The sequence below is a fragment of the Grampus griseus genome (assembly GCF_964374135.1).
Source record: "Grampus griseus genome assembly, chromosome: 16".
NCBI lineage: Eukaryota > Metazoa > Chordata > Mammalia > Artiodactyla > Delphinidae > Grampus > Grampus griseus.
In genome coordinates this window covers 40,622,124-40,646,043 of record NC_139010.1, presented here as the reverse complement: position 1 = coordinate 40,646,043, position 23,920 = coordinate 40,622,124, and the positions used below count along the sequence as shown (strand labels likewise).

General features: G+C 55.8%; 1 protein-coding gene across 4 annotated transcripts; it reads left to right on the top strand.

Moving 5' to 3' along the window:
- Nucleotides 1-379: 379 nt before the first annotated feature.
- On the top strand, nt 380-23,460 carry OGDHL (oxoglutarate dehydrogenase L; the record flags this gene model as incomplete). Of its 4 annotated transcripts, XM_082673888.1 has the most annotated exons (22): nt 380-583; nt 2,367-2,537; nt 6,367-6,469; nt 6,899-7,014; nt 7,159-7,313; nt 8,030-8,176; nt 9,888-9,978; nt 12,429-12,608; nt 12,739-12,867; nt 13,743-13,922; nt 14,197-14,349; nt 14,904-15,006; nt 15,544-15,672; nt 16,734-16,884; nt 17,944-18,071; nt 19,012-19,190; nt 20,548-20,619; nt 20,732-20,857; nt 20,962-21,034; nt 22,375-22,538; nt 22,721-22,875; nt 23,337-23,460. In XM_082673888.1, 22 exons carry the CDS (start codon nt 380-382, stop codon nt 23,458-23,460), a joined length of 3,033 nt encoding a protein of 1,010 aa, XP_082530014.1. The 4 variants fall into 4 exon arrangements, with proteins under 4 accessions (XP_082530014.1, XP_082530015.1, XP_082530016.1 ...); XM_082673889.1 differs by lacking the exon at nt 2,367-2,537; XM_082673890.1 differs by lacking the exon at nt 13,743-13,922.
- Nucleotides 23,461-23,920: the final 460 nt, after the last annotated feature.

The following is a 23,920-nucleotide window of genomic DNA, read 5'->3' as shown; positions in this document are numbered from 1 at the left end:
CCTTCTGGCCTGGGAGGACATGCTGGGCCTATACTGCAGTCAGGGGAAGTCACTGGTCCCTTTTGGTCACAATGACTAGAGACCCAGCAGTGCCATGGGCCTCGAGATCGTGCAGCTCAGCCAGACGCCTTGCTTCCGGCCTTTTTCTGACCGGTCATGGAGCACCCAGTCCCTGGAGGACTCCGCTGCCTGAGTTCCGGGGTGTTCAGGAGGCCTGGCTGACTGTCCCTCTCACCTCTGTCTCGTCACTGCCTAGCCCAGGGCCACCTGCCCAGTAGGCCCAGCAAATGCCATATGAGTGGATGAGTGGCTGCCAGAGCCTCCTTCCTTCCATCCCAGTCCCGTGGTTTATGTCTCTCCCTTGTTGCCTGTGTCCAGAATGAGTCAGCTGAGGCTGCTGCCATCCCGGCTTGGGGCACAGGCCTCGAGGCTCCTGGCCGCACATGGCGTCCAAAGGTTCAGCTGGTACAGCAGGTCGTCTGGGCCACCGGCCACCTTCCCAAGCAGCAAAGTTGGAGGCGGCTCCAGTTACATGGAGGAGATGTACTTCGCCTGGTTGGAAAACCCCCAGAGTGTCCACAAGGTTGGCACCCCAACCCTGCCCTCTGTGCAGGAGAGAAGGTCCTGGGGCTGGGCTGTGGAGAGGGGAGTGGGGAGAAGCAACTTGCCTGCTGTGTGACCCCGGGCAGGTTTCTTTGTCTCTCAGGTCCTCCATCATCTTTGTGAAAGAGCTTGGTCCTCATATTGGGTGAGGAAAGTCCATTGCTGTCCTGTTGCTGGACCAGCCAGTGGGTGGTGGTCTGGCTTGAGAAGCTCTGATAATGCCGTGCTCAGTCACACCTGGTCTGAGGCCTGTCCCTGCCTCCTTTGTCATGCAGTGCCGTCTCCAGATGGCCTCTTGTTATATAGTTAGGAGCATAAGTGTTTACATATATAGTAAGCTGATAAAATAAGTACCCACTGATGGTAAAAAAAAAAAAAAAAAATCAAAATCAGATGCCAGGACAAAAGTGAAAAGCGTAGCTGCTCTCTCTCCTTCACTCACATGCCTCAGAGGAAAGTAATATGCTCACATGATCCAAAAACAAAAAGTATTAAGTTCTACAGTGAAAAACCTTCCTCCCATTCCATCCCATATCTGCTCAGCTCCTACCTGTCTGTTCCCCAGTCTATTCTTAATTTCTTCTGTATCCATTCAGATAAACTTATTGCAAACATAACTCTGGATTCTCCCCCTTTACACAAAAAGTAACATGTAACATCCACTCTTTTGCCCCAGGCTTTTTTCACTCAGCATACATCTCCAAGATTTTCCATGTCAGTACCTCAAGAGCCTCATTTTTCTTTTTCCCAGCTGTATAGTATTCCACTGTTTGGATGGATGTTCTACATTCATCCCCAGGGACAGGCATCTGCCTCATTTCCAGTCTCTGGCTGTCATGACGGGTGCTGTACTACATCATCTTGTACGTTCATCATCCTGCACGTGTGCAGCTAACTGTGGCATAAATTCCCCAAAGTGGAATTGTTGGGTTAGAGGGCATCTGTGTACATAATTTTGATGGGTGTTGCCAAATTGCTTTCCACACGGCTTGTACCACCTTATTCTCCTACCAGTACTGTATGAGAGGGCGTAGAGGAAAGCACTTTTGTATGTGTTCTGCTAGAATGTGGAGGTGCTGGTGCATGTGCCCATCTGCTTTTTGTTTCTGCACGAATAGTAGCAAAGCATACATCCTCTTCTGCTGTGTTCACTTTACAACATATCTTGGCAATATTCCACATCCACAATAATAAATGCGTCTTTTTAAAAAAGACTACATAATTTTCCGGAATCTAAATTTACCATCATTTATTTAACCAGTTTCCTATTGATCACTGCTTAGATTGTTTTTACGTTGTCATTTTTATAAACTCTCCTGCAGGGAACATCCTTGTACATGTAGGCACACCTGTCCAAGTACATCTGTAGAATAAATTGCTGGCAGTGGAATTGCTGGTTCAAAAGATACATGCATTGGAAATGTTGAGGGACTGCCTGCCCTTGACCTCCACAGAGCTGCCTCCAACCCACAGTGTGTGAGGGCATGTTTTGCCTATGGATAGAAGCCCGTTTCATACATAAAGCCCCTTGATCACAGCTTATAACCTCCCCCACACACTACCAAGCTGGGTCCTGGAGAGATCCAGAATTTGGGTGGGGGCCCTGGGCTGATTGAGAAGGGTATTGTCGGCAGGGTCCTGGGAGGGCCCTGAGAGCTATGGTGGTGAAGGAAGACTGATGTCCCCTAGGGCCCCAGCCTGGGCCACCCCGCGCTACTCCCAGGCCCTAACCTGGCTGTTTTCTTTCTTCTGCCCCTGCCCAGTCCTGGGACAGCTTCTTCCGGAAAGCCAGTGAGGAAGCCTCTTATGGTCCGGCTCAGCCCCGGCCCCTTTCTGTTGTCCCTGAGAGCAGGCCGGCAGTGTTGAGCCGGACCAAGACCAGTAAGCTGGTGGAGGACCACCTGGCTGTGCAGTCTCTGATCCGGGCCTACCAGGTGAGCGGCTGGGAGGGTACAGGCTCCTGGGGTGTGGCCAGGTGCTGACGGCAAGAAGACTGGCTCAGCTCCAGCGTCACTTTAGGGAGCTTGGTGGCTCTGACCCCTCCTCCTGCTCTTTGTCACGTTACCATTCACATCACTTACCACCCCCTGTATTTCTTGTGCAAAGTGGATTGTTTGTGGTCTTTCTCATCTGTCGCCCACACCACTCTGCCCCAGAACCTGGAGAAGTACTTAGTGAGTGATCAGTTTCAGTGAGTGTTGAATGAAAGGTGAGTAGATTGCCGCTTGTTAATGTCTGTTTTCTCTTGGCTGAGCATTCCAAGACGACAGGGGCTGATGTCCAGCAGGTGCTTAGTTAGTATTTGTGGAATGAATGAATAGTTCATTAAGCAGCTCTCCCCCATCAGCTGCTCTGTCCTGGAGACTTAGGCTCCCCTCTGCTGGGTTCCCAGGCTGGGCCCTTGCTATGTCAAAGAGTCCTGATGATGTTTCCTATTCTTGGTCTTGACCCAACAGGACTAACCGGAGGGCTGTACTGGGTGTTCACTCCATAAAAATGTAATCATTTGGGATCTGTCTGGGAATCAGTGGCAGGAGGTATTTCATAAGAGAAACTTGTCTTGAAGACATGCAGAAGGCAGGGTAGGGGCATCCTGCGGTCCTTGGTAGAGACTCCGTGGGAGGGTGCAGCCAGCCGCTGCAGGAACTCGGGGGAGAGGGAGGCCTTAGCAAATGGAAATGGCGCCTTGCCTCTGAACGATGCACTCTGTGTGGGATGGCAGCTGCCTGCCCAGGTGTGCTGGGGCGGAAGAGGAAAGGTGCACAGGACTGGGCTCCCTCACTGGCCTCAGGACCCATGGATCGTGGGCCACCTGCGAGGAAACAGCAGTGATTGTAATTATGTTTTTCTTGGTTGGCTGAAAGAGGCAGAAAGTGATCTGACTGTTGACTTTGAAAAAGGACAAGGAACATAAAACTCTGTATGAAACGTGGGGTAGCATTCAGAGTACGGCCTGAGGGCCTTATCTTCTAAGTACAGTCCCAGCTCTGCAGCAGCTCTTTGTTCTTTCACTGGCCAAGACCAAAGCATCCTTCCAGCAGGATGGTCTCTGGATTCAGGAATGTTACTCCATACTTGCATGATAAAAATCTGCCTGGTAGTGAGCACCTACTGGGTGGGCTGTAGCCCCTCACAGGTCACTTGGGGGCTGAGCTCTGGTTTGACTCATCTGCACATAGTACTGAAAAAAACCCCAGGCTGCTTCTTAATGCATGTTTTCAAGCATATAATAGGTAGAAGGATTATGTAGTGAACCCCCATCAATACAGGGCCAGTCTTGATTCACCTTACCCATCTCCGGCTCCACCCATAGGCCACTGATTATTTTGAAGCAAATCCCAGACTTCATATCATTTCATTCATTGAACGTTTCAGCATGTATTTCCAGAGGTAAAGCCTCCTTTAAAAATATTCAAATATGGGCTTCCCTGGTGGCGCAGTGGTTGAGAGTCCGCCTGCCGATGCAGGGGACACGGGTTCGTGCCCTGGTCCGGGAAGATCCCACGTGCCGCGGAGCAGCTGGGCCCGTGAGTGGTGGCCGCTGAGCCTGCGTGTCCGGAGCCTGTGCTCTGCAACGGGAGAGGCCACAGCAGTGAGAGGCCCGCGTACTGCAAAAAAAAAAAAAAAAAAAAAGAATTCAAATATACCGTGATAGTATTATCACACCTAAAAATAGTAATAATCCTTAATGTCACCAAATACCCAGTTGGTATTCATGTTTGCCTGTTTGTCCTAGGATTTCTTTTTACTGCTTGTTTGAATCAGGATCCAAATAAAGCCACAGGTTGTGATATGTTGACATGGCTTTTCAAGTCTCTTGTACTCTACTCTGCGGGTTCCTCTCCATTTCTTTTTGTGTTTCTTGCTCTGTGTGTGTGTGTGTGTGTGTGTGTATAAGAAACCAGGTTGCTTGTCCTATAGCGTTTTCTCGAGTGTGGATTTTGCTGATTGCATCCTCATGGTGTCACTTCATCTGTCCCTTTGTCCCATGTAATTTCTGTAAATTGGTAGTTAGATCTAGATGCTTGATCCAACATAGATTTGATTTTTTCTGTTGTTGCAAAATCAGCTTCCTGGTGGTGATGGGCACTTCATCAGTTAGCATCTAAAGATAATTATTTCCTGGACACATTAAGTCATTGGGAGTGGTAAAAGTGGTGATATTCTAATTCTTTCTTTCTTTGTTTATTACCTGAAATACTTCTCTCATGAGAACCTTCCCTTTGTCAGCTCTGTTTATCCTGAGGTACAAATGGTATAGGGAGGGCAGGATCAGTGCTTGACTTTTCCTTTTGCTGATGGATTTTCAAAATTATGACATGGTTTCCTAGCATCCTCCAAAGATGGCCAATACAGGTTTTTCTTCTTTTTCATAGTATGATATGAATGCATGAATTTAAACATATTTAATGAGTTTCAGTCTGCTATAGATATTATCCTTTTTGTTGCTCAAAATGTATCCTTATTCCCAGCCCCAGTAGTGTTTGAGCACCCCTTTGCTATCTGGTAGGACAAGATGCTTTGAGCTCATCTCGCACATTTCTGTCCAGCCAGTTCTCCAGGGAGTGAGCGAGTATTTACTGCTATTGGTTTGGTCATGACTTCTGGGTTCTTTTGATGGTTAGAGCCAGGAAATATGTATTTTTTTAAAAGATACCATACTTTATGGGTTTATACTGATGCTTCTATATACATCAAATGTAGGACTTAGTGTTTGTCCTTGACCTCATCAGTCTTATGTCACCATCTCCTTTTAAAGATACCAAAAATAGAGGTTCTCAAACACAGCAATACAATGACTTACTTGATTTTCCCACAATCCACACATGACAGTCTGAGAATACAATTCTAGTACTACCACTGCTGATTGGTACTGTAAATGAATTTATGATCTTTTTATTCCTGCAGTTCTGTTTGTCTTTGGGGAATATTCTGTTAGTCAGTTGGAATAGTTCCTCTCTATGTAGTTATGCCACCAAATGGATGCATTAATTCATTTGTTTTGTCTTACTTTCAATTTTTAAAACTTAATTTTGTTTTATAGTGATATAAAATACTTATAAGATTCCAAAGTCAAATCGTCAATGCAAGATATATTGTTAAAAGCCTAGCTTCTAGCCCTGCTGCTCTGCCCTATTTTGTCCTTTCCCTGTAGGTAATAATTTTCCTTATTTTATAGTTTTCTTATTTTACTGTATATTCTTCTAATGTATATATTTATTTGTAGACATGCAAATATATACAAATAAATGCAAATGCATGTGTTTACTTTTCTCTTCCCTTTCTTAGATACTGGGCAGTTTACCACACACACTTTTCTGTAATTTGCCCTTTTGCTTAATAATATTTTGTGGAGACAACCTCATAGTAGCAGTTAGGAATTTTCCTCATTCCTTTTAGCAGCTCTGTAGTATCCCCTGTGTGGATTTCCCATATCCATTTGCCAGTCTCCTGTTGATGGACATTTGGGAAGTTTTTAGAATTTTGCAATTACTAATAGTACCGTAGTAACTACTTTTGTGTACGCGTTCTTTCCTGTTTTTGAAAGCTGCATGTTGTACTTTGAAACAGAATTGAGCTCCTGCCACCTTAGTGGCTATGGTGGGGTCTCCTAGGCAACTGTTCAGTGGCTGGGTGCTGGAGATATGTGGAAACTTGAAATTCTGAAGGGGAACTTGAGGGGCCAGGGCCCAGAATCTCAGTCTTGGTGAGGGTCTGTCCAGCTGCGTTCCAGCTCCGCCCCGACCTTTTCCCCTTCTCCAGATCCGTGGCCACCATGTGGCCCAACTGGACCCCCTGGGCATTCTGGATGCAGACTTGGACTCCTTTGTGCCCTCAGACTTAATCACCACCATTGATAAATTGGGTGAGTCGGTACCCTTTCCTTTTGCCCTGGCGACACCAGAGCCAGCTGGTGCCTGTGCCCAGTGAGGGGCTCTGAGCCTACAGTGCCTCTGGGTCTTGGGTTTCAGCAAGCAGCCTGGGAGGCTTTCTTCTGACCCTTGCCCAGCTATGCATGATGTCCCTGCAAGGGAGGCCTCCCCGTCTTCCCTAGCTGGTGTGCCACGCTCAGCAAGCTTGAGACATCTGTCCAGGCCCACCCTTATGGCGGCAAGCTAGGCTCTGACTCATGCCCTGTGCCCTGCAGACAGAGGGCCTTTGAGCTTTAGGCTAGACATGGCGGGAGGGTCCTGGGGGCACTGTTGGGAGGTCTGGGGATACAGCTGGGCCCCACCTGGGCCTGACCTCCCTCTCTCCTCTCTGCTGCCCGGGCTCTGCCATATGTGCCTCCTAGCCTTCTACGACCTGCGGGAGGCTGACCTGGATAAGGAGTTCCAGCTGCCCACAACTACCTTTATTGGAGGCTCTGAAAACACCCTTTCTCTGCGGGAGATCATTCGGCGCCTGGAGGTGAGCACAGGCAGGTGTGTCGGGCACAGCTGATGAAGCTCTGGCGTGCGATAGAGGGAGGGAGGGCGCTGCCTTTTCTGTTCCAGATCCCAAGGCGGTCGGTCTTCTTCTTGGCTCCTCGTGGAGCGCTTCCCTTTCCCCCAGAACACATACTGCCAGCACATCGGTCTGGAGTTCATGTTCATCAATGACGTGGAGCAGTGTCAGTGGATCCGGCAGAAGTTCGAGACCCCTGGCGTGATGCAGTTCTCCAGCGAGGAGAAGCGGACCCTGCTGGCCCGGCTGGTGCGCTCTATGAGGTCAGGCTCCCAGCACCACCCCGGGCAGCCTGAGTGGCTGGGGGGCCTGCTCCAGGGCTGTATGAAATGTCCCAGGCCCTGGCTAAGAAACTAGGAGGGTGCCCGGTAAGAGAAGGCAGGGCTGGATGGTGCTCCAGGAGAACATGACACCGAATGAGGGTGGAAGTGGCAGAAAGACGTCCCTGTGTGGAGTGAGTGTAGCAGCGCCTTCCTGCAGGTGGGGCACTGCCTGGTTCTGCCCCTGAACTTCTCTGAAGCTGGGTCTTCCCAGGGCTACGGGGGCCTGGAGGAGCCCCTGGACCAGCTGCTAGGAGTAAAGTGGCTCCCTGAGCAGTGACGTGTGGGCTGGAATTTGAGTTGAGCCGTGAGGCATCTTTGGGGCATGAGGAGAGCGCCCCAGGGCACGTGTGTGCTGGAGGGCAGTGGTCTGGGAGCAGGGGAATGGCTAGTTGGAGCAGTGTGACTGGAAGGGGAAGAGAGGGTGGTAACTGGGAATTGATGGAGCCAGAGGTCTGTTGAAGTTGGGAGGACCCTCAGCCTCCCCGCCGACCTATGCTGCTTGCTGGTAGGAGCATCATGGTGTCTGTGCCAGGTCCTGGACTGCGCAGCGGGAGGTGGCTTTGCAGCTTCCTGTGTCCTGGCATCCTGCTCCGAGCCCTCATCAACAGCCCCCAGGAGCCCAGCCTCTCCACCCTTCCCCATCTCTCCCCAAGCAGGTTTGAAGATTTCCTGGCCCGGAAGTGGTCCTCAGAGAAGCGGTTTGGCCTGGAGGGCTGTGAGGTCATGATTCCTGCCCTCAAGACCATCATCGACAAATCCAGCGAGATGGGGATCGAGAATGTCATCCTGGGGATGCCACACAGGTGGGCGCTTCTCCTCCAGGCCCAGCAAGCTGAGGTGGATAGGAGGCTTTGAAAATCAGAGCAGGGGTGTTGGTGGGACCTGAGGATAGAGGCAGAGTGGTCTAGAAAGTTATCAGAGTCCCTGGGCCCTGGGCTGCTCATCACAGAAAGCATGTGGCCAAAGCCACATGGAACCAGGCTCTCTTAAACTGTTTCTCTCTCACCATGTTGCTGTTGTCCCCAGGAGTATTGAGGTTACAGAAGAGGGGTATATCACGCTACTTGAGGTTCCTGTGGACAAGGGGATGTGGAGGGGCACATCCCAGGGAAGTGAGGGCAGAGCCTGGGCAGGTGGCCTCAGGTTCGCATCCCCTGGTGGGAGGTCTCTGGAGGTGAGCCGAGGGTCTCTTTCCCCGGCTGCAAGCTGGCCACACATTTCCTGTGACTTTGATAAAGACTTGGAAGGCTGGTCTGGCCACTGGGCAGTTACCTCTGAGCTGGAGCCTGTGGGCTAATGAGGAATATGGCCAAGGTGGCCAGGGGTCCTGCTAAACGGGCTGGAAGAGGACTGCTGAGCAGTCTGGGGGGCAAAGCCCCTGCATTTCCTGTGCCTGTTTCCAGCTGCTCACAGGTGGGCCAGCCCCGGACTACATCCGCACCAGGGGCATCAGGATGCATTGTGAGGAGGGTCCCCACCCTGTGGGCTGGCCTCCCGGGAGCCCAAGCTTTGCCACACAGGCTCTGCGCTCTGGGGGCCCCAGAAATGCTTGGTGTCTGGTCAGAGGGTCGTGCAGAGCTGGCCCCGTGGTCCGAGGAGGCAGGGGCGTACGTGGCTTCAGTAGGACTGTGGGAGAGGATGGTGCTGGGCCGTCAGGCAGCTCTGGGGCTGGGTGGTGGTGCTGGCCAGGCTCCTGGCCTGAGGAAGGCTCCAGAGTCAAGGGCTGCCCTCGGCCAGGCCTCCGTGTTTGGGGAGGGGCCTTTGAGGCCGGAGGCTTTGCCCAGAGGGGCTGAGGGTTGTTCATATGGCTCCTGTGATCCCACAGCCCTGCCACCCCCGCAGAGCAGGAGAGGGGCCCGCTGGAGGAGCGCTGCCCTTCTGTCACTGGGCCGTGCGGGGCTGGAGGTCAGGGTGTGAGCAGGCCTGGGGCCGGCATCCGCTGGTAGTCTATGGGGAGCGGGCTCGGAGTCATGTCCTGTGCCCCCATCAGGCTGGTGCCCACCCCTGAATAGGTTGCCCCCGATGGGAAGCTCAGGCTGGACTGGAGAATCCCTGGGCCTGGCTGCTTTCCTCCCCCCACCCCTCAGTCCTCACTCAGCTCCTCTGGACAGGGCCTCTGGTGACTCCTGATCTTAGGGGCAGTCCAGTCCCCTCTTCCCTATCCTTATCACTTCCATGTCACTGGGCTGGGCTGGGGAGCCATGTGTGAGCAGCTGTGATTCGCTAGCAGCTTGGGGTCAAGGTGCTGGGTTGGGCTTAACTTTTGGTTGGGGAGAGGGGTGAGTAGACACCCTGCCATGAGGCTGGGTGGCTCCCTGCTCGCGAGGGCCTCCTGAATCTGAGTTGTAGCGGGGGATGCCTGCCTGCCCAGGGGGGCCGGCCAGCTGGACCCGCTCACACACCTTGTAGATTGAGGCGGGATGAGAGGGTGGGGCCTTCCAGACCCCATGCTAATTCTGATAGGTCCCAGGTGGGCAGGGAGCATGGTAAGAGCCCTGCCCCCTCTGGCTCCAGGGGCAGGCTGAACGTGCTGGCCAACGTCATCCGCAAGGACCTGGAGCAGATCTTCTGCCAGTTTGACCCCAAGCTGGAGGCGGCGGATGAGGTGGGTGCCAGGCCCAGGCCCCAGAGCCCCTGGAGAGCTGGGTATTTGGGACGTGGACTGGAGAGGGCCTGGGCCAGGAGCTTGCAGGCTCAGACAGACCTTGAGGTGGACGGACATGCAGAAGAGTGGGAGAGAGGCTGGGGGTGTCTGTGTGAGGCTCCTAAGGTGTTTTGGAGCCAAGTGCTATGATCTCCAACAGCTGGGAGAGCCCTCGGGTAATCTGGGCTAACCTCCCTGTTTCCAGCTGGGGGGACTGAGGCCCAGAGAGGTGTGCAGGGAAGTGCCTGAAGTTATTCAGTTCAGCTCATGTGGCCATACCTCTGTGCCCAGGGTCCTGTCTACCTTCCCTGAAGGGCTGCCTCACTCACTTGTTTGACCAGCACAGCATTGGGAGGTCAGGACGGTTTCCTGTGCCCACTGATGAGCAGAGAGAATATTTTTCTGCCCTCACCCCCTTCCTGGCACGTATACGTGTCATGTATGCCTCATACCCCACGCCTCTGCCCATGCTGGGCCCTCAGCCAGATGGCTTTCCTCTCTTCTGCTCTCTGCCTCTTTCCCAGCCCTACCCATCTCCTAGTGACTTTCCTGGTCCTCCAGGCAGCAATCCTGTCTCTCCCTCCTCTGTGCCTCCTTTCCCAGCAGGTCCGTCTCTACTCTGGCCTTCTCCATCATGCGCACGCACGTGCGTGCACGCGTGTGTGTGTGTGTATATGTCTGTTTTCCCTTCCAGGCTGGTAGCAGGGTGATGGCAGGGACCTCATTCCCGAAGCCCCAGCACTCAGCACAGGTGCATGGTTTGTTAAAATGAACCACATTAAATGACTGCTCCAAAATCATCCAGCACGTTAGGCCAGAGCAGGACTAGAATCCACATCTGCTGGCTCCCAATCCAGAATCTTCTCGCCATCATGTTCATTTTGCTCAAGCACTTTCATCTCTCTGAGCCTCAGTTTGCTTTTCTGTAAAATGGGGATAAAAGTTCCTGCCCCCAGAATGGTTGTGAGGAATCAGAGACAACATGTGAGTAAACTGTAAAACCTGGCCAAAGGACACTTTAAACAAATTTACTTTTTTTTAATAGAAAAAGTAATGTGAGCGTCGTTTGAAGAAAAGATTACACAATGAGTGTGTTTCCCTTCTGAGACCCCTTTCCTGCTCCCCATAGGCTCTGCTGTGGTCAGTTTTTGTGTTAAAGTGTGTACTTCCAGAAATGTTCCACGCAGTGCGAACACACGTATGTGTCCAGTACAGCTTTATTTGTAAAAAGCCAGGGGAGCAGCTCGTGATGCCGCTGGCCACCTTGCTGTTTTCACTTAACGAGCCGTCACTGTTTCAGAGCTGCACACAGAGCTCCCCGAGCTTCGAGTGCCCCTCTGCTTTCTGCTATCTCCTGTTGATGAGCATTAGGTGGTGGAATGAGTGTCTGCGCACACGTGTGCACTTTTAGACGGTATCCGAGAAATGCGGTGGCTGGAGCTGAGGAGGTAGGACTGAATTGCCTTCCAAAGAGCTTGCAGACAGCAGCGAGCCCACACGCTGTGTGCGAAGGTCCCAGGCCCCCGGCTTCCCTTACTCTGTCCAACCTTTCCATCTTTGCCAATGTTCTAGGTCCAAACGTCACTGCATTTGAACATATTTCTCTGTTTCGAATTTGAGCGTCTTTTCACATGTTTAAGTCATGGGTGCCTTTTTCTGTAAATTCCTTTTCCTGGCTTTTGCTCATTTTTCTATGGGTTTTTTGGGCTTTATCTCACCAGTTTGTAAAAGTGCCTTATGTATTGAAGGAGTTAGCCCTTTGCCTGCGTTTGTCTGATAAGTATTTTCCCAGCTTGATTTTTTTCCCCTGATACTTGCATGGATCTTCTTCCCACATGGCAAATATATTAGATTTTAGCTGTCTCATCCTTTATGGCTTCTGAGGTTTGTACATTGTTTAGAAAGACTTTCCCTACTCCAAGATCATAAAGTATGTCATGTTTTCCCCTGATACTATGGCTTTGTCTGTACATTTTTGGTTACTTTGGTGTAAGGAGTTAGGTACAGGTCCTGCTCCAATGTGTGCCCAGAGGCCTAGCCCGTGGTCTCAATGCCAATTAAGAGCCGCCCTTCATTTCTGTGCCTTCACTGCTGCTGGCTGGCCCCTTCCTACAGGTGCCTTACCCCTTCCCCACTCTGCCATCGTTAATGCGGAGAGGATGGTTGTTGGTAATGTGGAGGGGCCCCAAGAAGGGAGCCAAGGCCCAGGGAACCTGCCTACCTTTCTTAGGCCAGCCTGGAGGGCAAGAAGGGCGTTGTGCTGGGTTTGGGGGAAGGATGCAGGTGTGAGTCAGGGACAAAACAGCCTTCCCAGGGAGCAGAATCCCGGGAATGTCCCAGCGCCACTGTAAGCTTGCATGTCTGGGATAGGGTGGGGGGGGAGGTTCATCACAGGCCACGTCAACCTTCAGGGCTCCGGAGATGTCAAATATCACCTCGGCATGTACCATGAGAGGATCAACCGAGTCACAAACAGGAACATCACTCTGTCGCTCGTGGCCAACCCCTCCCACCTGGAAGCTGTGGACCCCGTGGTGCAGGGGAAGACGAAGGCAGAGCAGTTCTACCGCGGGGATGCTCAGGGCAAGAAGGTGAGCTTGCCTGGGCCCTGAGGTCCTGGGTTCTGAGGGGTAGGCTCTGAATCTCTGAAGTCCAGGAGCAGGGCTAGGCTGCACGGGCTGGGGCATGGGGGCCTCTCCTGGCTTATATCCTGCCCTGCAGGTCATGTCCATCCTGGTGCATGGGGATGCCGCCTTCGCTGGCCAGGGTGTGGTCTATGAGACCTTCCACCTGAGTGACCTGCCCTCTTACACCACCAACGGTACCGTGCACGTCGTCGTCAACAACCAGGTAAGGGCCTGGGCTGTGTGCTGGGCCCTGTCAGTGTCCTCCATCCCTGAATCCAGGCAGCACTTTGAGGGGACGAGTGAGGCATTTCTGCGTTTAACCCCCCCGCTCTGCTACTTACCAGAGTGTGATTTCAGGCAAGATGCCTGATCTCTCAGCCTCGGTTTCCTGGTCTGTGGAACTGGGAGGTGTATACATCTGTCTGTCTTTGTCTCTGTGTCTCTCTGTCCTTCTCTCTGCAGCCCCCTCCCCCCATATTATGTATGTGAGAAAGCAGTAAGGGCAGAGGAAGATGGGTATAACCAGCACCGAGGCTGAGCATGTAACTAGATGCTGCCTTGAGCTCCATGTGACCCAGGCAGTCTTCGAACACAACTCTCACAGCCTTTGCTTTTAAAAAAGGTAGCTGTGGTTAATAACAGCTCTTCTTCTGAGCCTGTAAAGCCCTGGGTTAACTACCTTATTCGCATATTAAGTCATTTAACCTTCACAGTATAACCCTGTGAGGTAGGAATTTAATGAGCCCTTTTAATCGATGAGGAAACAGGCTTTGGGAATTAAGTACCTGGCCCAAGGTTGTACAGTTAGTAACTGGTGAGACTGGGTTTTACCCCAACTTGCACTCCCCACTCCCACTGTATAAAAATGATTGCAGGAGAAAGAGCAGACACGATTCCCCTGGTGTTACCGCCATCCCCGTGGGACCCGCGGCTACGGCTGATTTCGAGGTCATTCACTGTTAGCCCATCATGTCCCCTGCACCTCCTGAGCACAACCGATGGACCTCGAGGCAAAGGCGCCTCTCCCCTGGCTCCCTGGCCCTCTGGTCTCCCAGGCGGCTGCTGCTGTCCAGCTCTCAGTGCCTCCTGCTTCTGCAGATTGGCTTCACCACGGACCCCCGGATGGCCCGCTCCTCACCATACCCCACCGACGTCGCCCGTGTAGTCAACGCGCCCATCTTCCATGTGAATGCAGACGACCCAGAGGCCGTGATGTATGTGTGCAGTGTGGCGGCCGAGTGGAGGAACACCTTCAATAAAGACGTCGTGGTGGACCTGGTGGGTCTGGGGAACTGAGGTGGAGGTGCTCAGACTGTCCCTGCCGTGGCAAGTGCGCCGGGTCTGCAACATCTTTGCTAGTCGGGGCTGAGCGGCAGGTTTAGAACCGCTGAGCACCATCTCTGCAGAGGCCTGGGGGTGGGGCATTTGGTGATGGGTTGTAGTGGGGGCTGGTGAGGCCTCACGGATGTGGCCTGCCAGGTGTGCCCCAGTTGTGCAGTGACTGCGCCAGCCACACCACCTGGGCGCGGGGACCCACCCTCTGTCCCTGCAGGTCTGTTACCGCCGGCGTGGCCACAACGAGATGGACGAGCCCATGTTCACGCAGCCGCTCATGTACAAGCAGATCCACAGGCAGGTGCCTGTGCTGAAGAAGTACGCAGACAAGCTCATCGCCGAGGGCACCGTGACCCTGCAGGAATTCGAGGTGGGCCGGTCAGCGCCTGGGATCAGCCTGAGGCGGCTGCTGATGTCATCAGCCCAGTGCTGGGCACTGGCGGTTTATAGAAGTAGCCAATATGGTCCTTGTCCCCACTAGCCCCCAGTTATCGAGGGGGACGGAGGACCAGAGACATTTACAGTCTGGTGGGGTACAGGGAACGCTGCGATGCATGGAAGCCCATCCTCAGGCCAGAGTCCAAGAAGGCTTCGTTGTAGGAGGTAGCCCTGAGCCGGGTTTGACCCCGTAGTTATCTGTGGATGTGCTTGCCCTCCCGCCTTCAGGGAGCTCTCAGAGCAAGGACTGTGAGTCTTTCCTGCGTTCCCCCAAGTCCCTTGCTGAGTGCAATCATCTGAACTCTTTCCAGGATCCCCCTGCACTCTGGGACTTTTATCTCTGGCCTTAAGGTCCCTGTGGGCCAGTGGGCAGACAGTTCCTCTAGAACGTGGTGAGAGGGACCAGGGTTTATGAGTCTGGGTTGACTCAGCCTCCGGCTGCCCAGGGCATCGTTGCCTCCATCCAGGCCTTCACCCTGATTTCAGGAAGAAATCGCCAAATATGACCGGATCTGTGAGGAGGCGTTTGGCAGGTCCAAGGATAAAAAGATCCTGCATATAAAGCACTGGCTGGACTCCCCCTGGCCTGGTGAGTGAGCAGCGTGTGGCTAAGAGTGATTTGCCTGGGCCCTGGGCTCTGGCACTGGGACCAGGACTGGAGTGATCCTGAATGAGGACAGTTGCTGCCCAGCCCAGAGGCTGTGGGCTTTGTCCCTGAGACCCCTGAGGCTGTGTGGGACTGCTTCCTGCAGGTGGGGTAGGCGGGAGTAGAGGGAGATAGTGCCGCCCTCGGGACACATGTGATGAGCTGCTTCCTGGAAAGGGCTGGGTCAGGGAGGGTGGACCGCAAAGTGGAGTGGGCCCTGGGGGAGGGGTGCTCAGCGGGCCTCTCTGGGGCAGAGCTAGATGGCTGTGACCCTGGGTCCAGGGAGGGGCCTCGCAGGTGCCGGAGGGGAGGATGTTAGGTGGGTGCTGTCAGCTGTCCCAGGTCCCCAGGATGGGCTCAGGGTTTGAGTGCCATTGGGGTTAAGGGAGTGATGGGCCCCTGAGTCCTGGGGAGACAGTCTGGCCAGGGGAGCTGAGGCCCCACTGCCACACACAAGTCACAGAGCCTCTGCCCTCTCAGGCTTCTTCACTGTGGACGGGGAGCCCAAGAGCATGACATGCCCAGCCACGGGTATTCCAGAGGACATGCTGACCCACATTGGTGAAGTGGCCAGCTCTGTGCCCCTGGAGGACTTTAAGATCCACACGGGTGAGGTTGCTGTGCAGGCTCCAGCATGGGCCACTGTCCCAGACATCGTGTCCCAAGGGAGATGGCGTCAGGAGTCAGGGAGGCCCGGCCCTCATCTTGACTTGGTCTTGGGTAGATCAGCGGAGCTCTCAGTGCCTCCCTTGTGCCCCATGAGGTGCCTGTGTTAACAGCTCCTCTCAGGGTGAGCAGGTGTGGATGCCACGCTCCCAGCTGGGTGCTGGTGACCAGGCTTCTGTGGGACACCTTGTATTTTCCCAGTGCCTTTGCCGGGGGCATCCCTGCATCAGGCAGAAGGAGAGCAGGGAAAGAAGGGCTTCCCATGGAGGGGGCGGTTGGGCCTAGAATGTTGGGCGGCAAGAGTGCTGGGCTGGGTGGATGACAGAGGGCGACCCTAGGCTAGTAGGTGGTCACTGGCTGCGCCTCTTGGCCACGATGGTGTCCATCGTGTCCTCTGCTCAGGCAGCCTGGAGGGCCCCCGCGATGGTAGTGGGGTCCCCGTGCACCCTCTGAGCAGCCTGTGGGCATTCCAAGAGGATTCCTCCACGTGCACGTGGAGGCCCAGGTGTCTTGGGGCACCGGCTCTGTGCAGTCACACAGGGTCTGTGTGGGTGTAGGGCTGATGGGAGCCCAGCCTGGACCGGGTGCCTGGGCTCAGATCCAAGCACCTTCATAGCTATGTGATCGTGAGTAAATGAATTCCTTCTTCTGAGCGTGTCTTCTCATCTAGGAGTGGGGGAGTTTGGTACCTCTCCCGTGGGCTTATGGGAAACGTCCCTGAATCAACGAATGCGGCGTATGCATGTGGCGGATGATCGCCTAACGGTGCCTGCTCCTTCCCGCAGGGAGGGAGGCTGGTGGGGATGTGGGCTCAGGCTGGCCCTGTGTGTTGGCTAGAGTGGTGATGCTGGAGGAGGGGCCTCCTGCATCCTGCCGGGGCCCTGCTCGGTGGGAGGGGTGTACACTGAGTATATACACACCCGGCCCAGGTCCCAGGGACTATGGCTGTCCCAGATGGGGTGGCCAAGCCCTGTGGCCCTCAGTCTGGCCCTCCCCTCCCGCAGGCCTCTCTCGTATCCTGCGGGGCCGTGCGGACATGACCAGGAAGAGGACAGTGGACTGGGCGCTGGCAGAGTACATGGCCTTTGGCTCCCTGCTCAAGGAAGGCATCCATGTGCGGCTCAGTGGGCAGGACGTGGAGAGGGGCACATTCAGGTGAGGGTGGGGGGCTCTGGGCCCTAGGCCCTATGGGCATTAGCCTTGTGCCTGGGGGGAGCTGAGAGCTCAGCTGCGCTGGGGATCTCTCACAGTCGGCCCAGGGCCTCTGGAGTGGAGTGGCCCTTCCTTCTCTTCCTAGACCTTGTCTGGGAAGCCAAGGAGGTGTTCTCAGGTAACTCTATCAGCACACTAACCCCCACCCTTGGGCCAAGCTGTCTGAGGGCTGCTAGGCTGCCTGCCTCTCTGTCCCCACGGGGCCAGCGTGCAGAGCTGACTGCTTGGCCCAAGCTCTTGGTTGATGTCAACCCTTGTGGTTATCTATGGTCCTCAAGATCCTTTGTTTCTCTTCTGTGAACTACTGTCAAGCCAGCTCCCTGCCATCATCTTGCTTGTTCGCAGTTCGGTTTTGAGTCCAGATGAGGGACTTTACACTTGCCGGTTGTCCTCATTACATTTCCTCTGTGTGGGACCCCAGATGTTTGGGATCTCAACTCTGTCTCTGCCATGTTAGTGAGTCCTGGAGTGTGGCTTCCAGTATTCGACAGGCCATCTTTCCCACGTCCCACTCCCTCATCACTGCTGGTCTTGCTCCAACCAGGGTACAGAGGGCCACTCCACTGCACCCTGAGTGGCATGTCAGTCCTCACAAGGCTTGGGGTTTGGCCAGGGGGGCCCCCCTTATGCACAGGAATTCCTGCCTCCTGTAAACCTGGACAGAGCAGGTGAGGTGGTAAAGGGGCTAGCAGGATGGGCAGGGAGATGGTGCCCCTGGGGTGTGGCCTCCTAGGGTCTCAGGCTCCACCCAGCATCTGGGAGGTCGGCAAGGCAGGTGTCATCGGATCCCTCCTTAGGGGAGAAGCTGAGCCTCTCACGCCTGTGCTCCAAGACCCCCGGGGCGTGTGTGAGGGCACCAGTGGGAGGGGCGGCTGCCCAGAGGAAGGACCAGATCGCTCTGGCTTTCCACGGCCTTCTTGATGTCGCCATCCTGTGGAACTTTGCCTGGTGTCCTGCTCAGTCCGCCCGCCTCCCCTCCCTTCCTGGTCTGTGTCTCTGCAGTCACCGGCACCACGTTCTCCATGACCAGGAAGTTGACCGGAGGACATGTGTCCCCATGAACCACCTCTGGCCTCACCAGGCCCCCTACACTGTGTGCAACAGCTCCCTCTCGGAGTACGGAGTTCTGGGTGGGTCAGAACTCTGCCTACAGGTCGGGCGGGCCCTGAGATGCTTGGGGACCAGAGAGGGTCTTGCACCTCAGGGTGTCTGTTTTTGTTGTTTTGACCGTGGTCTGGGGCTGGGTGGGGCCGAAGAGGCTCAGAGGCCCCTGGGTGGACCTGAGTCCTCGGACAGCCCTGAGGGACAGTGGTTGGGCTGCCCCCACCTGAGGCCACATCAGAGATGAGGTCCTGTCCCATCTGGCCCCTCAGAGAGCCCAGATGGGGGGTGGGGGTGCACTCTGGCCTGGGTGGGAGCTCTGGATACCAGAGCTTGTCCCTGGGCAACAGTGGGCCCAGACAGAAAACCCCATCGAGTCCACTGACTGCTGCTGCCACTGACCGGCCCTGAGCCTGGCCTGGCCACCTCCACGTTCCTGTCTGTCTTGCCCTCTGTGCCACCACACCCAGCAGCCCCGTCTCGAGGCCCCCTCCCTAGACTCTGGGCTCCCCAGACTGGCCCCCTGCACTCTCCCTTGGCTTGGCCTTTAGCTGGCCTGCTTCCTCCCAGAAACAGGAACCCACCGAGACTGGCCACCACTTCTGGGGAGCTGCCTCTGGGGCTGTTCCTGCCCGTTCCCCTCAGCAGCCCTGCCATATTTGGGGGGCCCCTTGGCAAATGGGCCCTGCTGCCTCCCCAGGGTGTCTTTGGAGTTGACTCCTGGCCTACATAAGGCTGAAGCTGGCTGTACGTGAGGTCAGGGCTGAGAGTGGCATCTCTGGGTGTGTTGCCGGCGGCCAGGAAGGGAGATCCTGATCTTTGGGCGCCAAGGAGTCCCCGGGCGCTTCTGTCCTGCTGGGAGGGACGGGCGGAGCAGGCAGCGCGTGGGAGGAAGGGCTGGGTCTGGCCGGAGCCACCACCACTTGGGGACCGTGTGTGACAGGCTCTGCCTCGGCGTCTCCCGTTTAGGCTTCGAGCTGGGCTACGCCATGGCCAGCCCCAACGCCCTGGTCCTCTGGGAGGCGCAGTTTGGTGACTTCCACAACACGGCCCAGTGCATCATCGACCAGTTCATCAGCACGGGCCAGGCCAAGTGGGTTCGGCACAATGGCGTCGTGCTGCTGCTGCCCCACGGCATGGAGGGCATGGTGAGGGCCGTGGGGGCGGGCCCTGGCCGGCCTGGGAGAGGATGGCTAGAACCTTGGCCACTTGCAGAGTTGAGGGGGGGGCATGTGCCTCCCAGTGCCCCGGAACCACATGGGTCTGCAGGGCGGGGCCTGCGTAGCTCTGTGTCACCGCTGCTGAAGTTGGTGATGCTACTGTTCAGCAGTAAACGGAACGGACATGCCTGAGTGCCTGCTTTGTGCCGGGACCTGTTCCCACTTTCCAGATGAGGAAACTGGGGCACAGAAAGGTGGAGTAGCTTGCCTAAGGTCACACAGCTAGTAGCTGAAATTTGAACCTATGTTGTCGGGGGAACCTCATGTGGGGGAGAAGAAGGATGTGCAGGCCCTCGGGGAGGGGAGGAGCACAGCATCAGGAGATGCCAGCCTGGTGAGTGTGTAGCCTGACCAGGTGGAGCGTGGGCAGGGCTGTGCTGGCTGCAGTGGATGGCCCCGAGGACCCACTCAGCTTGGACTGGTCACGTGGTCAGGGATTGATCAGTACTGCTCAGAGTCAGGTCTCCCTGTGCCGTGCACTTTACACGCCACGTATAATCCTGTGGCATCCTCACAGCTGGACCAGGCAGTCAGTTCTGTTCCTGTTTCACGTGCGAGGAGAGAAGGCCTGTGACTGCCCACGGTCTCCCAGCTGTAAAGGTGGCTGGCATCTCACTGGGTGGAGCGTGAGTCAGGCTGGTTGCGGAGGGTTGGGCCGGCCTGGCTGGTGCCTGTGGCCATGGGTCCTTGGGGCGTCCCCACTAAGAGAGGAGCAGGTCACCCCTGTCCCACGGAGAGCCAGCTTGGAGGACAGTGCGGGGGTCCTTGCTGCTCTTATGGAGCAGAGCAGCCCCGTGGGCCAGGGTAGGAGTAGGAGTCAGACCTGGGTTTGAATCTGTCCCTTTCTGGCTGAGTGACCTTGAGGTTGTTTCTTAATCTCTTTGTCCCTCGCCTTCCTCATCTCCATCACAGGGCTGCTTTCACAAGACGAGAGAATAATCTGTGTGGGGTCCGTAGAGCTATGTCTGGCGCACCACAGGCACATAGTAAACAGTCACTGCTGTAGGTCAGAACGTTCTAGAGAAAGAGCATCTTGGCCGTTTTGCTTTTTCCTTCTGCCCCACATGTTCACACATGGCTGTGGCCGGACCCTCATCTGAGGCTACCTCCCTCCTCTTGTCCCACATTCCTGGTGCTTTCCTGCGGTTGACACTCCGGAGTGAGGGCATCTCCTCCACGAAGCCCTTCAGACTCTCCCCCAGGCCCAGGGTCCCCGTCCAGTGTGACAGATCCCCAGTCCCCCCCAAACGCTGGCCAGCCTGGGCCATCTGGCATTTGCTTCCAGGGCCCGGAGCACTCGTCAGCCAGGCCCGAGAGGTTCCTGCAGATGAGCAATGATGACTCGGACGCCTACCCCGTGAGTATTGCCCGCCCTCCCCCAGGACAGGACTGCACGCTGCTGTGCCCAGCAAGGCCAGGGTGTGGATGCCACAGGCAGGCCACCTCCCAGCCGCACCCTGCCCCTCCAGGCGTTCACCCAGGACTTCGAGGTGAGACAGCTCTACGACTGCAACTGGATAGTGGTCAACTGCTCCACGCCGGCCAGCTACTTCCACGTGCTGCGCCGCCAGATCCTGCTGCCCTTCCGCAAGCCGGTGAGCCACCCGCCTGGTCGTCACCGGGACCGTACAGGGGCCGAGTGCAGGGCACCCTGGCCAAGCAGGGGCGGCTGGCAGCCAGGCACGTGTTTCCCTTCCAGCTGATCATCTTCACACCCAAATCTCTGCTGAGGCACCCAGAAGCCAAGTCCAGCTTTGACCAAATGGTTTCTGGTATGTGCCTGGGCGTGGGGGGGCGGCGGCTGATGGGGGCCCTGGTGGCCCACGTGTGGCCTCTGCTCCCGGGACTCTTCCGTGCTTGCCTCTGTCTGTGGCTCTGTTGGCCCTGAAGCAGCTTCTGGCATGATCCCCGCCAGCAGCTGCGTTGGGAGGTTGGTGCAGCGGCCGGGTGGCTGAACCCACATGGGTCACTTACGCGGAGCACCAGGGCCAGAGGAGTGCACTGGGACCCCGCAGCCTCCCAGCAGGGCCGGCCTGGCTGCACCAGAAGAGCTTAGAGGCAGGAGGCCTGGTAAAGGTCTGCTAGTTCGAGGGACACTGAGTATCAGTTCACTCATCCGTTGTTTTCTCTCATGAGCCAGACAGACATTTCTGGTCCTGGGGAGCCAGCGCCCCCTCCAAGAGCTCTCAGCCTCATTTAACTGGGAGTCGGAGGTCAGATAAAGCACCCGAAGGGCCAGGTTTTGGAAGTGAGACGTGACCCAGTGGAGGATCAGGGAGGAGCAGGTGTGGGGCCTTGAGGCTTGGCAGAGCAGAGCTGTCTGGGAAAACGGTCCTGGGTTGTAGGCGGAGGGGCAGGGGCTGGCCAGGAGGACCTCAGTGGCGTGGACAGGTGCTTGTTCTTCACGTGTGTGTGGGCATCCCCTCAGATGTGGCGGGCGGCTGAGCCAGCAGTGCAGAGCTCTGGCGTTGGGCTGGACCGCCTGGGCTGAGTGCCTAGTACTGGTGGGCCCTGGCAGCCAGTGACCCTCTCTGCCGCAGTGTCCTCATCTGGGTTGCGGGGACCCTGCAGTACCTTCCTCAGAGGTTTTTGTAGTATTTTTAGTCTGGTGCCTGGCACATGGCATGAGCTCAGGAAGGAAAAATGGATGGGACTTGGGGATGGAGGCTGGGCTCTGGGGCTGAGAGGGAGGACTGTGCAGGGTTCGCCTTCCAGCTTGGTGACGGGGTGGATTGAGTGTGCCTGGGAGGTAGGCATGGCTGGAAGGGGAGCAGGTTTGGGACAGTGACGCTGTCAGATGCGGGTGTGACATCATCACCTCTGTCCCCTTCAGGGGCTCTCCCCATCATCCCCAGCGCTCCCCCGCCCCATCACCTTATTGTTGATGCTCCCAAGGCTCTGCCCTTGGCTCCAGCCACTGTCTCCACCCTTGTCCCTGTCCCCTGCTCCATTGTTTGGCTCAAGAGGTTCCTATTGCAGCCACAGGTCTAAATCTGGGGCTTGTCTTAGTGGCCAGGGAGAGCCTGGAGGTGCCAGGGATGTGGACCTGATTCCCAAGCTGCTCTGGCCCCTCTGGGAGCAGACGCCCCTGCCATGCCCTATCGGTCCCCAGGGACCAGCTTCCAGCGGGTGATTCCTGAGGATGGGGCTGCGGCGCAGGCTCCCGGGCAGGTGCGGCGGCTCATCTTCTGCACGGGAAAGGTGTACTATGACCTGGTGAAGGAGCGGAGCAGCCAGGGCCTGGACGAACAAGTGGCTATCACACGCCTGGAGCAGGTGCGCCTGAGCCCCTCAACTGCTCAGAGTGACGAGCAAGGTCATATCGCCAGCCCCCTGGCCCTGGGCAGCGTGCCAGGGCTGGGGCCAGTGAGGGAAGCAGTGGCTGCTCTCCTGGGGGCCTGGCATGTGCATTTCCCCCTTCCCCTAGCTATTCCCTTCTTTCTCCCTGTCTGTCCCAGATCTCTCCATTCCCCTTCGACCTGATCAGGCGAGAGGCAGAGAAGTACCCGGGTGCAGAGCTGGTGTGGTGCCAGGAGGAGCACAAGAACATGGGCTACTACGACTACATCAGCCCGCGCTTCATGACCATCCTGGGCCGAGCGCGGCCCATATGGTACAAGGCTGGGTGCAAGGGGTTGCCCGCCGTTTACCCCTCACGTCTTCCAGGCCTGAGGCTCTGGGGGCTTGAGGCCCCATCCTGGCTCTGCCCACCCCATTTGCTGTGTGACCCAGCACTGGCCACTGCCCTTCTCTGGGCTGCATTGGAAACTGAGGAGTTGGGCCCCATAGTCCCTGCTGGCTCTGTGACTGTCAGTGACAGATCAGCTTCCCCATCAGGGATCCTCTTTAATACGGCCTTAGGGAGGGGAAACTTTTGTGTTTGTTCTGCAGCCAGAACTGAACTAGAGAACCTCCTGCGTGTCTCAAATCTCCTACCTTTGATCTTAGGCCAGTGACTTGGCCCCTTGGAACCTCAGGCTCTTCGTTTCTGCAGCTGGATTAGACCCGGTGCAGTCCTGGGGTAGCAGCAGGGCCGGGCTCAGCCCTCCGCTTAGCTTGACTCTCCTCCCCCAGGTATGTTGGCCGAGACCCAGCAGCTGCACCAGCCACAGGAAACAGGAACACTCACCTGGTGTCTCTGAAGAAGTTTCTGGATACTGCCTTCAATCTCCAGGCCTTTGAGGGCAAGACATTTTAGAGCCTGCCTGGGTCTTGCTGTGGGGTTGTTGAGGACGCTGGGGACATTAGGGACTGGCTGGCTCTTCTGCCCAGGAGAGGGACTGTCAGGGTCCCCAAGATAAAACATACCCATGCAGTGATTGAGGCCAAAGAGTAGGTACCGCTGGCTTCGGTATTATGCCACCTTGGGCCTTTGTGTTTATTTCAGAATCTCTTAGGGCTGAGAAAGCCAGAGGGGTCTGATAGATGGGCTGTAGTTGTAGAGTGTTTCCCCAGCTGCCCGGGTCTCTCTGGAGTGTTCGTGTGGCTTCTCCGTCTGTGTCGTTCATGTCTCTGCAGACAGCCAGCCACCCAGGAGCCCGTGTCTCTGGTCTCTCTGTCTCCCAGCCTGGTAGACTTGACTGCTGCTCACCCTGTCCTTGTTCGTCTGTGGATTCAAGAACTGTTCTCTTTTGTGCTCTTAGAAATAGAGATCTTAG